At 33.9% G+C, this 14,606-nt stretch overlaps 3 protein-coding genes across 3 annotated transcripts; all 3 read left to right on the forward strand.

The window, feature by feature from the left end:
- Window positions 1-4,352: 4,352 nt before the first annotated feature.
- LOC145822975 (uncharacterized) lies at window positions 4,353-10,016 on the forward strand. Its single transcript, XM_082921608.1, has 5 exons — window positions 4,353-4,462; window positions 6,896-6,989; window positions 7,751-8,001; window positions 8,084-8,166; window positions 8,254-10,016. The coding sequence occupies exons 1-5, from the start codon at window positions 4,353-4,355 to the stop codon at window positions 10,014-10,016; spliced, it is 2,301 nt and encodes a 766-aa protein (XP_082777734.1).
- Window positions 10,017-10,018: 2 nt separating this feature from the next.
- Window positions 10,019-11,422, forward strand: LOC145822980 (uncharacterized). The gene is made up of 2 exons (XM_082921617.1): window positions 10,019-10,244; window positions 10,974-11,422. The coding sequence occupies exons 1-2, from the start codon at window positions 10,019-10,021 to the stop codon at window positions 11,420-11,422; spliced, it is 675 nt and encodes a 224-aa protein (XP_082777743.1).
- Window positions 11,423-11,757: 335 nt separating this feature from the next.
- LOC145822981 (uncharacterized) lies at window positions 11,758-12,888 on the forward strand. Its single transcript, XM_082921620.1, has 2 exons — window positions 11,758-12,123; window positions 12,883-12,888. The coding sequence occupies exons 1-2, from the start codon at window positions 11,758-11,760 to the stop codon at window positions 12,886-12,888; spliced, it is 372 nt and encodes a 123-aa protein (XP_082777746.1).
- The last annotated feature ends 1,718 nt before the right edge of the window (window positions 12,889-14,606 follow it).

Consider the following 14,606-nt stretch of genomic DNA (forward strand, 5'->3'; position numbering starts at 1 on the left):
TTTCTTGGGCCTTGAGATCTCCTCTAGCCTCGATGGCTATTATCTCTCTCAAGCAAAATATCTTTCTAATCTTCTAGCAAAGGCCAACCTCACTGACAGCAAAACCGTCTCTACTCTTATCGAGCCTAATGTACACCTCACACCCCTGGAAGACACATCTCTTCCCAATGCCACCTTGTATCGACAATTAGTTGGCAGTCTTGTTTATCTCACTATTACTCGACCTGACATTGCACATGTTGTTCACCTTGTTAGCCAATTTTTGTCAGCTCCTCGATCTACACATTATGCTGCTATGCTTCGCATTCTTCACTATGTTAAAGGCACTTTATTTCATGGTCTTCACTACTCCTCTAGTTCTGCACTTTTATTATGTGTATATTCTGATGCTGATTAGGCTGGTGATCCGATTGATCATCGCTCTACCATAGGATTCTGTTTCTTCTTGGGTGATTCTCTTATATATTGGTGTAGTAAAAAAAAAACCTTGGTCTCTAGCTCCAATACCAAAACCGAATGTCATACTCTTGTTGATACCGCTCAGGAGCTCCTTTTGCTTCATTGGTTACTTTCAAATATGAGTGTTACTTCTTCAATTACCACTCCTCTATACTGTGACAATAGTAGTGCTGTTACTTCTTCCATTGCCACTCCTCTATACTATGACAATCGTAGTGTTGTTACTTCTTCTATTGTCACTCCTCTATACTGTGACAATTGTAGTGCTGTACAAATTGCGCATAATGATGTTTTCCATGATTGAACCAAACACATTGAGATTGATTGTCATTTTGTTCGCCAACATGTTATTCAAGGCACTATTCATCTTCTTTCTATTTCTACTGTTGATCAGATTGTTGACATCTTCACCAAGACCCTTTAATCTGGACGTTTCCAAGATTTCGTTTCCAAACTCAAGTTGATTTCTACCTTGTCACCTTGAGTTTGAGGGGGGATGTTAATATATGATATTATATATATATATATATATATATATTATTCTTTGTATTCTATATTTAGATTATAGGCACCTTCCTATTAGGTATGTTCGAATCTTGCCTTATTCTCTCCCTATCTTATTCTTTCATTTTCTTATCTTTCCCTTGTACAACACTCCTCATAGTCCTACATATATACCCATAGCTTTGTATTGTAATGACATCAATTGAATAAAATCTCTTTTCTCTCTTCTGTTTCTTCTCATATGAATATTCTGCTTTCACTCGGTGGCCGTGCAAAATGCTTTTCAATTTGGTGTTTGATCAATGCTGTGGACTTGATTTGGTGATGATGTTGCTATATTTGATTCAAAGTTGACTTGCGTTATTATTTTGGGTCTTCTTCAACTCTGTTTCGAAGATCGTTGTTCATCTATTTGGTGAGATATTTCTTCTTAATAATTTGGAATTCACCTAAGGGTGGTTTTGTGAGACCATTCATGTCTCGTTTGTAATCGTTTGAAAACTTTTTGTTTGATAGTGGAATCGAATTTCAATCTCGTGGACGTACTTCACATTGAGGGAACCACGTAAAATTCTTGTGTCGCTGTTGATTTAATTTTTTCGTATTAATTTTTATTCCCATTAATTGATTTACTTGTGGAAAATCATTTATTTTTATTTTTATTTTTTTGACAAATTCAAGGTTGAATACATCATAATTCAAGAAATTAGCCATGGAAAACTTGCTAGTTCCAGGGGGACTGTATAGAAGATAACCTCGCTCCAAGCTTTGCCAACTTTCCATAATACTCTCTCGCCTTACTAAATGTAATGAGGTCATAAACAATTTCTTGCTAGAGTTTGGGCTCGCTTGCCAAACTTTCGAACGTCGAAGGGTGATTAAAAATCGCATGACTTTATAATGTGATTTTTAATCGTATCAATTATCGTTCTTTAGGTCAATCAAGTTGACTTACGAAATACAATGAGGTCATTAAACATATTTCCATTCTTCTATTAACAACGCGCAAAGGGGCACATCAGTAAACCATCATCATCAACCTTGCCACTACGCAATCACCGGAAAAAGGTTAAAAAATATCATCCTTCTCATGCAATAATGCTTACCAAATACCATAGGCATCTCAACACCGAACCAATTTCAAAAACAACCTTGTTAGATTTTGCCAATTTTCAAAAGCAACAGTGTATAGATTTTGTGTGATTGTGGGTCTTGTGTGTGGTTGGTGGTAGGACTATAGCGATCCCGATTTTTTTACCTTCATTGTTTAATTGTAATATATGACAACTTTTCAAAGATTTTGCATGATTATACTAGATTCATCTCATTAGTAGGATACATGTACATCAATTAGATGGTGACTAATCATTGATATCTATTTATGCAATGTATAGAAGACTAATGCTAATACATTGAATGTGATGGATTTATTATGAATGGATCTTAGAGATACATTATGTATCTATTATGAATATGTAATCTAATGAATTCATTAATATAGAAGATGTATTATGTATCATGAATGTATGAGATACATTAATCAATTTAATGAAGTTCATTGAATGAATAACTTGAAAGTTTCTCTCTCTAGACTACATCTTCTCTCTATAAATACATCTAGTTCCTAGTTCCTTTGTATTGAGTGTGGAGCTTCCCTTAATCTTCATTTTGATCTGAAAAATTGTGGGTTGGAACACATCCGAGTATTTTCATCATCTTCTTTGAGTCTCATCATTTGAGGTAGGGATTTCCTACTCCATATTATAGGTTTTGTTCTAAGTTTTGGTATTTTGATATGTTGGGGGTTGTTTGGTAATTTTGGGAAAAACCCTAGTTGTTGTAATAAATTAATTTATATAATCAATTTAGGGAAAATTGGGGAATTTAGTTGAATTCATGGAATTAATGAATTTATTGATTAAATGGTGTAGTTGGTTAGTTTAATCACTCACCTATGAAAATGTTGGAATTATGTTAGTTGATACATTTATTTCCTGTTTAGAAATAACTGTTTTGGGCTATCGGTGGAGGATAGTCGTGATTGTTGTAGACATTGCATGTGGATTAGGGAAAACTGAAACTAATCACATTGGTTAAGTCATTGATTTAGACTGTTGAATTAATACAGAAAATACATGTATTGATTGTGTGTTGTATATGACAAGTGTTTAATACATTGTATATGCATTTTTGTTTGGGAGGAGATAGGGGATGTACTCCACGGTTTAGGGGAAGATAGGGGATGGACCTCTAAACCGGATATTGTTTGGGAGGAGATAGGGGATGGACTCCATTAGCATCACTATTATGTGTGCTTATTGATTTATGGAAGTGTTTTTACATGTTGTTGATACAGCACTAAAATGTGTATCAAATGAGAAGTATGGAAGTGTTTTGATATGAGCCTTAGTCTCATTTGTTTTGTTGATATTGGAAATAATGTTAATGTGATATGTAGTTCACCGTTATAGTTGGCCAGGTTCTGAGCCATATTGATAAAAATGGGAAGTTGAGTAAATAATGGAAAGTGAAACTGATATTGTGTTTCAACCATCTATTGAATGCTATTACTTTATTCAATGCTTATGTTTGGTTTAGTATATTTCTACTGGGCTGTGGCTCACCCTATACGGGAACATCATTTTCAGGTCCAGGTGATATGCTACCTCCAAGGACTTAGCTTGGTAGGATTTGGACTTTGAGGACTTGTCTTTAGTTATTTGTTTTTATTTGAGATTACATGTAAACATTCAAGCCAAGGGCTAAAATTGTAATTGAGTTAGTACTCATTCTTTTGTGTCCAAGTGTTGGCTTGGAAAGATGTAAGCCCTTAGGGCATTTACTTTTGATGTTACATGTGATGTCTTTCAATAAAAGTACTCTGATGGATAATTTAATGACTTGTTTTAATTTATTAATGCATGTTAATGTTATATATTATGGGTTTATTTTGAGGGCGTTACAAGGACGATCAGAAGAGAGGTAAGGCTAAACAATCAAAATGCAAGCCGGCGAGAGATCAGTTACCCCTGCTTCTGTCCCATGTTTCGAAGCTCTTGTTGTCGGCAACTTGATTGACTTAAGAGCTTGTTTAATTAGCAGGTTTAATAATGAAATAATTAATAATTCACGAAATTAGTGTAAAATTAGTTATTCAGTTGAATTAATTAGATATATAATTTTCTCTTATCCATATTTGTTTTGCAATATATATGAAAAATATATAATTCCTATTATCTATATAACAATGGAAGGGTTCATTTGAAAATGTCTTTCAAATTAATGGTTCAGATCTATCTAATTTAAAAAACAATATCTCAGATTTATTTTTAAAAATATCTATCTCACAAACTATGTTTAATGGTTTAGATTTGTCTAATTTAAAAACAATGGCTGAGATTGAAAAGAGTTTCAATGGTCTAGATTTATCAATGGCTAATATTCAATGGTCCAGATTTGTTTACCTATCAACTCTCACCAACCCACTGCACTTTACCAGGTAAGGCACTCTTTACATCATTTGTATCTTTGAACAAAGCTCTGAGAAAGCTTTGAAGAAGGAAGAACAAAGCTCAATCGAAAGCTCTCTTCTCCACCATCACCAAGTAAGGCACTCTTCTTTCATTTTTTTACCTCTGTTTTTTTTTTTTTTTCATCATCCCGTAATCCCCACCCCTTCAGTTTGAATGCTAAACAATGGCTTAGATTTTTTTACCTTCAGTTTGAATACTAAACAATGGAAGAAAAGAACAAATTTTTTTTTTTACCTTCAGTTTGAATGCTAAACAATGGCTCAGATTTATTTTGCTCTTCCCTGGCTTCACCCATTGTTTTTTTTTTTTTTTTTTTTTGAAGCAAAAAAAAACAAAATTCTAAAGCAAAATTTTTTATCTCACATTCGAACCACACTAAAATTGAAACATTAAAGGGTGTCTTCCTCTAATAAGGCTTGAGGTTTTTTGAAAACGTTTCAAAATGTATTAGAGATACATTTTGAACGAAGGGTTGAGATTATACTTATCAAACATTTATGGGTCAAGATGATTTGTTTGTTTTAGCTTTTTTCCTCCAAAATGTGTCTTTTCACTTACTTTGTCTCTCTTTCCCATGTTAAGAGATAGATTCATCTCTCTATCTCTCTTCTTACATACTCCATCCACTCTCCATTTTCCTCTCTGGTTTTAGTTCAAATTTTTCTCTCAGTTTCGGTTCTGCAATCTCCAGCAACTCTTCATAGGTGACACTCATATTCTTCTCTGTTCTTTCACTCTTCTAACCTATGAAATGGGTTTCTATTTCTATAACTATTGAAATGGGTTACAAATATGATGGATTTTGTTTTCATTGAAGTGGGTTTCTGTTTTTGTATGTATTTAGAAAATATGATGGGTTGAAAATTTACATTTTCTTTTTGTACGTTTGAAATTAGTTGCAAATATGATGGGTTTATATATTTCTATTTAATTGATGGGTTTTATCAACTAACCTATGATTATAATGGGTTTTGATTTTGATTTTGATTTCTATAAAATTGTATTTTGGTTTTGTATTTTGAAATGGGTTTATATTTCGATTTTGGATTTCTATGAAATGAGTTTCGATTTTGGGTTCATATTTGTGGGTTTCATCAACTAAACCTATGAGGATTTCAGAAAATTATTGAATAAGATTTCTATGAGTAAATGGGTGCTAATGACATGGGTTTCTATTTTGGGATTGAAACATTAGCATTCTATTTTTGGTTTGATTTTGTTGCATTATAAGGCTGTTTGCCTGTTTACAGAAATCAAAAAGGCATAATCAAAAGCCCATTTAATTTTGCACCCTGTTTTTGGTGATAATAATTCCTATAATCTATTAAATGTTGCTGTTGAGGATGAGCTTTTTATATAGATAATAATTCCAATTTAATTATATAGATTTTTTTTTATTCAAAACACCGTATACACCGTATATTCTTATTTACATTTTTTTAAAAAAACTTTCTACATGTAGTAAAATATTAAAAACTTTATTTTTTGTAGACAAAGGAAAAGGAAATTGCCAAGGCATTGTTGAAGAAAAATGAAAAGACCACCGTTTATGGCAAAGGAAAGGAAAATGCATGTTTAGTAGTATGGCTCTTCAACATTTCTATTTTAAGTTCTTTTTTTTTTTGAAATATTTATTTTGGACCATGAACCTCGATCATGTTTTTTTTTTTTTTTAATGTAAAATTGACATACTACTTGCATAGTGTCATATACTGTTTTTATAGTAAACAGTTTCATGTAAATTTGTGAAATGTTTTTTTTCAAGCATGCTAAAAATAGCATTTGTACAAAAACATTATGTGTTTTAAATTATTATTATTCATTTTTTGGCTTTTTGCTATTGGCATGAACATCTACAAGAGAAGAAAAAAAGAATAGAATAAAAAAGGAATGAGGGGGGGAGGGATACAGAATGAAAAGGTTTTTAATTTTTTTTTTACAAAATATCAGAAGGAAAGGGAATTAAGATAAAGTAAATTAATAGAAATGAAAAATGAAGAGAAAAGTATAAAACAGTAGATGATAATATTCATATTTTAGGCATCTTATGAAATTAATCTTCATGTTTTAGGCACATAATAATAATGTTATATCGAAAGCTGCATTGGCTCAACGTGCACGGCGAGAATGCGAAAGAAATGATAAGGCAAGCTCTGCATATCAATTGGGATAATGTTTGCAATGTGAATGAGAGAGATCGAGAGAATTGATTCCACCAAGCACAACTAATACTCCACCGGCTCAGAAAGGAGTAATGTTTACATATCTTACTTCGCCAAGCACATCTTTAGCTTCACAAAGGAATTGGTAAAACATTGTATTTAATTCTATAAATACATATTCTTATTGTTGAGATTTTATTTTATAAATTTTATTTTGTACACAACAAATATTTGTAGGCCTACTCATGCAAGCCCATTCCTCCATGAGACTAGGAATATTGGTGTTGTTATTCGCGATGACTGCAATCTTAATATTATCCGCATTTCTAAGGTAAGTAGAAAAATCAAGTTCAACATTGTATTCTAAATAAATTTTCGTAACCTTAATAAATTCTATAAATACATATTCTTTTTTCGTATTCTGAATAAATTTTATTTATTTTTGGTAGGCAAAGGAAAGGGAAAAGGCCAAGGCCAAGGCCAAGGCAATGTCTAAAGGAAAAGAAAAGGCAACTTCTTTTGACAAAGGAAAGGAAAACGCATGTCCAATGGTATATATTCAACATTTTTTTAAAAATAATTACCGAGTAAAACAAAGCCAATCATATTGTTGAAGTGAACATCGATCATATATATTTTTAAAAATGTAAACTGCGTTGTCAATTTATTTTGTGTGCTCTTTGTTTTCTGTACACTCAAACAAAGTATTTTTAGCTCTCTTTAACATTTCCTAAAATAATTGTAACCTTTATCAACTCCAAGGAAAACCTTACAACATCTAAGCAAAGGAACAGAGGAACATAGGCATAGAAAATATTTTTAATTTTCTTAAAACTATCATGAGGCAAGAAGAAAGAGAAAACAATAATTAAAAAAACAAACTGTTATATCACAAGGCATGAAGAGGGAAAATGAAGCAAAATGAAAAAGGAAGCAGGACAAAGAAAATGTAAAAATATTCTTAAAATTATCACAAGGTAGGAAGAAAAAGTAAAATATAACTAAAATAACAAAATTATTGAATCAAGAAATGAAATAGTATACGATAATATTTGTATTTTACATATCAATGATATAATGTTCACATTTTAGGCACACAATAATAATGTTATATCAAAAGCTACATTGGCCCAACGTGCACGACGAGGACAGGAGAAATCAAGAGAATGTATTCAACCGAGACAAACTTCTTTAATACCGTGTTGTCGTAGTCATGCTTGCTTGGAACTAGGAACAAAGGCAACTGAGGATACTCAGTCGGCGCAAAAGCGAACAATCATTGCACATCCTTCTACATGTTTGTTCTCAATGCCAAGCACATCTTTAGCTCCACAAAGGAATTGGTAAAAGACTGTGTTAATTCTTCAAATACATACTCCTACTATTACCATTCTATTTTAATTTAGACAGAACCAATATTTGTAGGCCTACTCTTACAACTCCTTCCCTTGAAGAGGATCTATGTATTGATGAGGAATTAAAGGATACGCCTATGAGTCCAATGGTTGGTACTCGAGCACATATAAATTCATGTCATCATTCTCTTGGCAAGATGGATGTATTATGTCATTTCTGTTCAGCATTACATTGGATAGGTGAAAAAATAGTAAAATTATCTCCAAACCGTCCTCTATTCGGAACATGTTATTCAAAAGGAAAGGTTAAGCTTCCTCTGCTTATTACACCCCCTTCACTTCTTCAAGCATTATATGATGGGAATGATAATAAATCAAAATTGTTTCGATGTTATACTCGAGTGTACAATGCAACCAATGCTTTTACAAGTCTCAGTGTTACATTAGATCTAAGAGTACTTAATGGAAGAGGCCATGCATCATTCACTATCCATGGAGAATTGCACCATCGAACAGGATCACTACCACCACAATCAGGGCATGATGCAGCTTATGCGCAATTGTACATTTATGACTCTGATTCAGCTTTAGAAGTTCGCAATCGTAGAAATCCTCAATTAAGAAAAGATGTTCTAAAAACTATTCAAGATAGTTTATTACATGTTAATGCATTCGTTGCTAAATTTCACCAGGCTCATGCAATTTTAAATCAATTAATCTTGACAGGACGAAATTTACCTGCTCACCTCCACTACAGTTCATCGACAGATCGACGATGGTATAACCTACCAACCACAAATGAGATTGCAGTTGTAATACCAGGTGATGGAACCAAGGTTAGTGGAATGAGAGATGTCATCTTACATCTACAAGGGAATAATGAGCTAATGCAAATCAATGAATGTCACTCAGCATATTCGCCATTACATTATGTTTTATTATTTCCACATGGTGAGCTTAGATGGGAACCTGAGATGAAACTATGGGATGTTCAACATGATCGGCCTTCAACTGATCGGCTTACTCAAATGGATTTTTATAGTTATCGTTTGTTTGAACGACTCACAGAGTATACAACAATTTTGAGAGTTGGAAAAATTTTCCAAGAGTTTTTGGTAGATGCTTGGGCCACAACTGAACAAAATAAGTTGACTTACTACAAGCTTAATCAAGGAAAAATCCGTGTTAAACTTTACCAAGATTTGACAGATATTGATCCAAATGACCTGCAACCCAATCAAATTGGTCAAAGGTTTGTTTTGCCATCTTTATTTCCTGGAGGTCCTAGACACATGTTTGAAATCTTTCAAGATTCAATGGTTATCACACGATACAACCAATATCTAGACATTTTTCTCACCATGGCTGCGAATCCTAATTGGCCAGAAATTACTTCGGCATTATTACCTCACCAAAAACCTATTAATCGTCCTAATTTAATTGCCTGTGTTTTTGAGTTAAAGAGAAAATGCTTGATGAAGGAGATAGAAACAAACCGAGTGTTTGGTAATAAAGTTGCGCATGTTTTTACAATTGAATTCCAAAAACGAGGCCTTTCTCATATGCATGCACTTCTATTTCTTAAGGGTCCAAACAAAATTCGGACATGTGCTCAAGTAGACAAATTGGTTTGTGCAGAATTTCCAGATCCAAAAGATGAACCTATACTTTTTGAAACTATCAAGTGTTGTATGGTACATGGACCATGTGGAGCTCAAAATCCACAAGCACCATGTATGGAAAATGGTAAATGCACTAAGAGATACCCTCGAGCGTTCGCAGAAACAACTACTATGGATCAAGATGGATATCTTATCTATCGTCATCGCAATAATGGCCAAGTTCATATTGTGAGAGGGAAAGAATTTTATAATAGAGACATCGTACCATGCAATGCATATCTTTCTAAACGTTTCAACTGTCACATAAATGTGGAAGTTTGTACCGGAATGAGATCTGTCAAGTATAACACAAGTACATTTACAAGGGTTATGATTGTATAACGATGGCGTTGGGATTAATAAATGAGATCCAACAATATCTCGATGCGAGGTTTATTGGACCTCTAGAAGTTGCTTGGCGAATATTTGGTCATCCATTGCACACAGAGATACCAACAGTTGTACGCTTAGCACTTTATTTACCTAGAATGCATCGCGTTCTTTTTAATCCTGATGAATCATTAGAAGCAATTGTTTCTAGAGCTAGGCAACAAATGTCAACTCTTACTGGTTTTTTTACATGTTGCGCTTCTATGGAAGATGAATGTCCATTCACTTACCAAGAATTTCTACAACATTTTGTTTGGCTTAATTCAGAAAAGAGATGGAAACCAAGATAGCAGGGATATAAAATCAGTAGAATATACGTTGCTAGCCCTAATTGTTGTGAGAGATTTTATTTGCGTTTGCTATTAACTGTTGTCAAAGGACCAAAATCGTTTCAATACTTATGCACGGTCAACAATGTTTTGCATGATACGTTTAAATCGGTGTGTGTTGCAAGAGGACTTTTAGAAGATGATGAAAAATGGATACAATGCCTTAAACAGGCTACAGTTATGAAAACTGGTTATCAATTGAGGAGATTGTTTACTATTGTTCTTACTCAATGCTCTCCACTACAACCATATGCGTTATGGAATCAATTTTTAATGCATATATGTGATGATCTTGCACATAAGATTTGAACATTGTTTGCCATTTCTAAACCAACTGAGGCTCAAATTGAAAACTATGGTCTATATCTTTTGAATCAAATGCTCCAAGAATCAGAAAAAAGTTTAATTGACTTCCCGCCAATGCCACAACCTTCTAGAAATTAGAGTGTAATAGTTAGTAACAGGTTGATATTCGAACATCAGCAACTGCAGAATGAGGCACAACAGGCAGATGCAAAAATTATTATTGATCGCCTCAACAATGATCAATGAATAGCTTATGATGCAATCACTTCCTCAGTCTTTGAAAATAAAGGAATTATTTTCTTTTTGAATGGAGGTGCCAGAACAGGGAAAACTTTTCTGTACAATGCGATTGCTTTAAAGTGTCGCAGCCTTGGCCATATTGTTATTACTGTGGCTTCATCTGGAATTGCATCATTGTTATTGGTAGGAGGTCGTACTGCTCATTCAACATTTTCCATTCGGTTGGATGTATTGGAAAATTCAATTTGTGGATTTAGCAAGCAATCATTACAAGTAGAATTGTTTAGAAAAACAAAACTTATAATCTGTGATGAAGTTCCTATGCAGCATAGACAATGTGTTGAGGCAGTTGATCGCATACTTCGGGACACTTATGATAGTGAAAAGCCATTTTGGGGTATCACTGTTGTTCTTGGTGGAGATTGTCGACAAATCTTACCAGTTATAACCAAAGGAGTCCATGAGCAAATTGTGAATGCATGATTAAGACACTCTTTTCTATGGAATGATATACATGTTCTGTCTTTAAATTTGAACATGCGCTTGAATCATGCAAATCTTGGAATTGCTAATTTTGCAAAATTCTTGATGGAGGTAATATTTCTTCAAACTTTTTCTCTATTATATGGTTCTTTTAAATTGACGAAATACATTTACGTTTATGTACTTTAATTGATTTTACTTACTATTTTTTTATTTATTTTTATAAATAGATTGGGACCAATCATCAAGAAATTGTTAAACTTCCATCAACAATACACAAATGCCAAGATCTAAATAACATAATCTCAGTAGTTTATCCGTAACTGGATGTGGCAATGACATCGACTGCAACATTTTTAATTGAACGTACAATTCTTTCTGCACGGAATGATGATGTTAGTGCTATCAATACTGCCGCATTGAATATTTTTCCTGGTTATCGGGCAGCAGACAAGATGTCTGAAGATGATGAAATTGATCGTACTATAATAAATAGATATCTTAATGAATATTTAAATTCATTAGATCCTCCTGGGCTACCGACTTTTAAGGTAGAGTTGAAAGTGGGTTGTCATATAATGATGTTAAGAAATATTGCACCAAAAGATGGACTGTGCAATGGCACAAGATTGATGGTTTCTAAATGCAATACTCGCATAATTGAAGCTCAAATTTTAATTGGAGAAAAAATTGGCAATTTGGTATTCATACCAAGGACATCCTTTGTTGGAAAATTTGGTTTTATAAGGCTTATTTTGGGCCAACTTTGAGCCCAAAATTAAGTGGGCCCCAAACGTCTTTTGGGGTGGGTCCGAATAGGTGACGTGTTCCTTGTCGCATGGCAAGTTACACGGTGAAGACGGTTCGTCAAAACCATTTATGAGTAAATGGGAACTTGACGTCATTTTCGGGTTCGTGAAATGGACATTTAAAGAATTAAATGTGGGTTTCCTTGAAATAGGTTGTCCCACATTGAAACTTTAAGAGAGCTTTTGTGAGTATATAAGCTCTTAGTGTACTAACTTGGGTTGAGCCCCAACGGGCACCCCAAGTTTGTAGAAGGGAGGAGTTATGGACAAAATGAACCTTAGCCCAAACCACCACACGCACGCGCCGCTACTGCTCGTCTGACTGGCCAGCCAGCCAAGTCGAGCCGGGCGTAGGTATGGGTTGTGGGTCGGGTCGGTTCTTATATTAATTTTTTGGACAAAATTCATTTGAATATTTTCCAAAAATTATTGCGAGAAATTAATTCAAATTTGAATTCCAAATTTCTGTCCAAACAAACCTTTTCCAGTCCAATATTCCAACAGTTTAAACTGCTCTAAAACAGTTTTAAAACTGCCAAGTTGAACCGGACAAATTTATTACCAGTCCAAACAGGTTCGGGTTTTTCAACAGGTTCAAAACTGGGTTCAAATAGTTTTTGCACCTGTTCAGTTTGAAACATACCTTTTCAGGTTTGATTTCATACCTGTTTGGGTAGTTTGTGTTGCCTATAAATTCAAATCATTCCAGCAGTCATTCTCATCCGAAAAACAGTCTGACAATTATTTTTTTGATGTCCAATTTTCTGCTCTGTTGCATATATTCTTCATATTAGTTTTTAGAAAAATCAAAGAGAGTATAAAACACAGGTTCTAGTTCGCCAAACAAATTGTTTGGAGTGCTACTACAATTTGTGAAGATCATTGTATCTTGGGAGATAGACGTCATAAGTCCGTAAGCACCATAACGGGGCGAATCTGTGTTAAGGACAGAGTGTCACTCACTCGGCTTGATCTTTTTATTATTCATTCGGTTCGGTAAATTAAATTATGTAAGTTATTTATTTTATTTGTTTGATTTAGTTTCAATTTATTTATTGTACACAAAAGATTGTTTAAAGAATCTTAAGACATATTCAAATTATATCATTGTATGTCTTTATGTGGATGATATGCTCATCATAGGTAGTAATAATGAAATGATAAAAACTACCAAGAAAATATTGAATAAACATTTTGACATGAAGGACATAGGCATTGCTGATGTAATTTTTGGCATGAAAATTACCAAAACATCAGAAGGTTATGCTTTGTCACAATTTCATTACATTGAGAAAATACTTGACAAATTCAGCAAAGATGATGATCATCTTGCTAGAACACCTATGGATGTTAATTTGTTTCTTTCTAAAGATGTACAGGAAAGTATTTCTCAATTAGAGTATGCCCAAATTATTGGAAACTTAATGTACTTGATGAACTGCACTCGCCCCGATATAGCTTATGCAATAAGTAAATTAAGTAACCCAAGAGTAGAACACTGGAAAGCAATTATAAGGGTTCTAAGATATCTTTGATTTACTCGTAACATTGGGCTTAATTATACTAGATATTCAGCAGTACTTGAAGGTTACTGTGATGCAAACTGGATATCGGATAATAGGGACTCAAAATCCACTAGTGGGTATGTTTTTACTTTTGGTGGGGCAGCTGTATCCTGGAAATCTTCCAAACAGACTTGCATAGCTAGGTCTACTATGGAATCAGAATTCATAGCTTTAGATAAAGCTGGAGAAGAAACAGAATAGCTTCGCCACTTCTTTGAAGATATTCGAATGTGGCCAAAATCAGTGCCTGCTATATGCATACATTGCGATAGTCAATCAGCAATAGGTAGAGCACATAGTCATATGTATAACGGTAAGTCGCGACACATTCGTCGTCAACATAGCACCGTAAGACAACTACTCTCTAATGGAATTATTTCCATTGAATATGTGAAGTCTAAAGACAACATAGCGGTTCCACTAACCAAAGGGTTAGCAAGAGAGTTAGTTGAAAACTCATCGAAGGGAATGGGACTTAAGCCTATTAAATAAGAGTTATCACAACGGCAACCCAACTTAGTTGGCTGGAGATCCCAAGATCTAGGTTTAAAGGGACAACCGACTTGTGTATGACTCAAAAGGATCACTGGGAAGTCAAACTCCTACCCATTTCTATGATGAAATAGTGATGTCTGCAACATTTTAGGTTAAGTAATACTTTTAATGATTCTTATATCTAGGTAAACCTAGTGGAGTATGACAGGATACTCTTCACAAGAATCACCTATGTGAGTGTGAACTGGGCCGGTTCTATGAGATTTGTGAAGGGTTACAATTCTCTAGAGCACTCATGAAAGACCAGGTTGTTCA

The sequence above is a fragment of the Camellia sinensis genome, chromosome 1 (genome assembly GCF_055761805.1).
Source record: "Camellia sinensis isolate YWXY chromosome 1, ASM5576180v1, whole genome shotgun sequence".
Lineage (NCBI taxonomy): Eukaryota > Viridiplantae > Streptophyta > Magnoliopsida > Ericales > Theaceae > Camellia > Camellia sinensis.

Coding starts and splice junctions, on each gene's coding strand:
- LOC145822975 (XM_082921608.1), top strand. CDS start 4,353: ATGGCTGAGATTGAAAAGAGTTTCAATGGTCTAGATTTATCAATGGCT. Junction 6,990..7,750: donor ATATTATCCGCATTTCTAAG/GTAAGTAGAAAA, acceptor TTCACATTTTAG/GCACACAATAATAATGTTAT. Junction 8,167..8,253: donor GCCTATGAGTCCAATGGTTG/GTACTCGAGCAC, acceptor TACATTGGATAG/GTGAAAAAATAGTAAAATTA.
- LOC145822980 (XM_082921617.1), top strand. CDS start 10,019: ATGGCGTTGGGATTAATAAATGAGATCCAACAATATCTCGATGCGAGG. Junction 10,245..10,973: donor ACAAATGTCAACTCTTACTG/GTTTTTTTACAT, acceptor TCACTTCCTCAG/TCTTTGAAAATAAAGGAATT.
- LOC145822981 (XM_082921620.1), top strand. CDS start 11,758: ATGACATCGACTGCAACATTTTTAATTGAACGTACAATTCTTTCTGCA.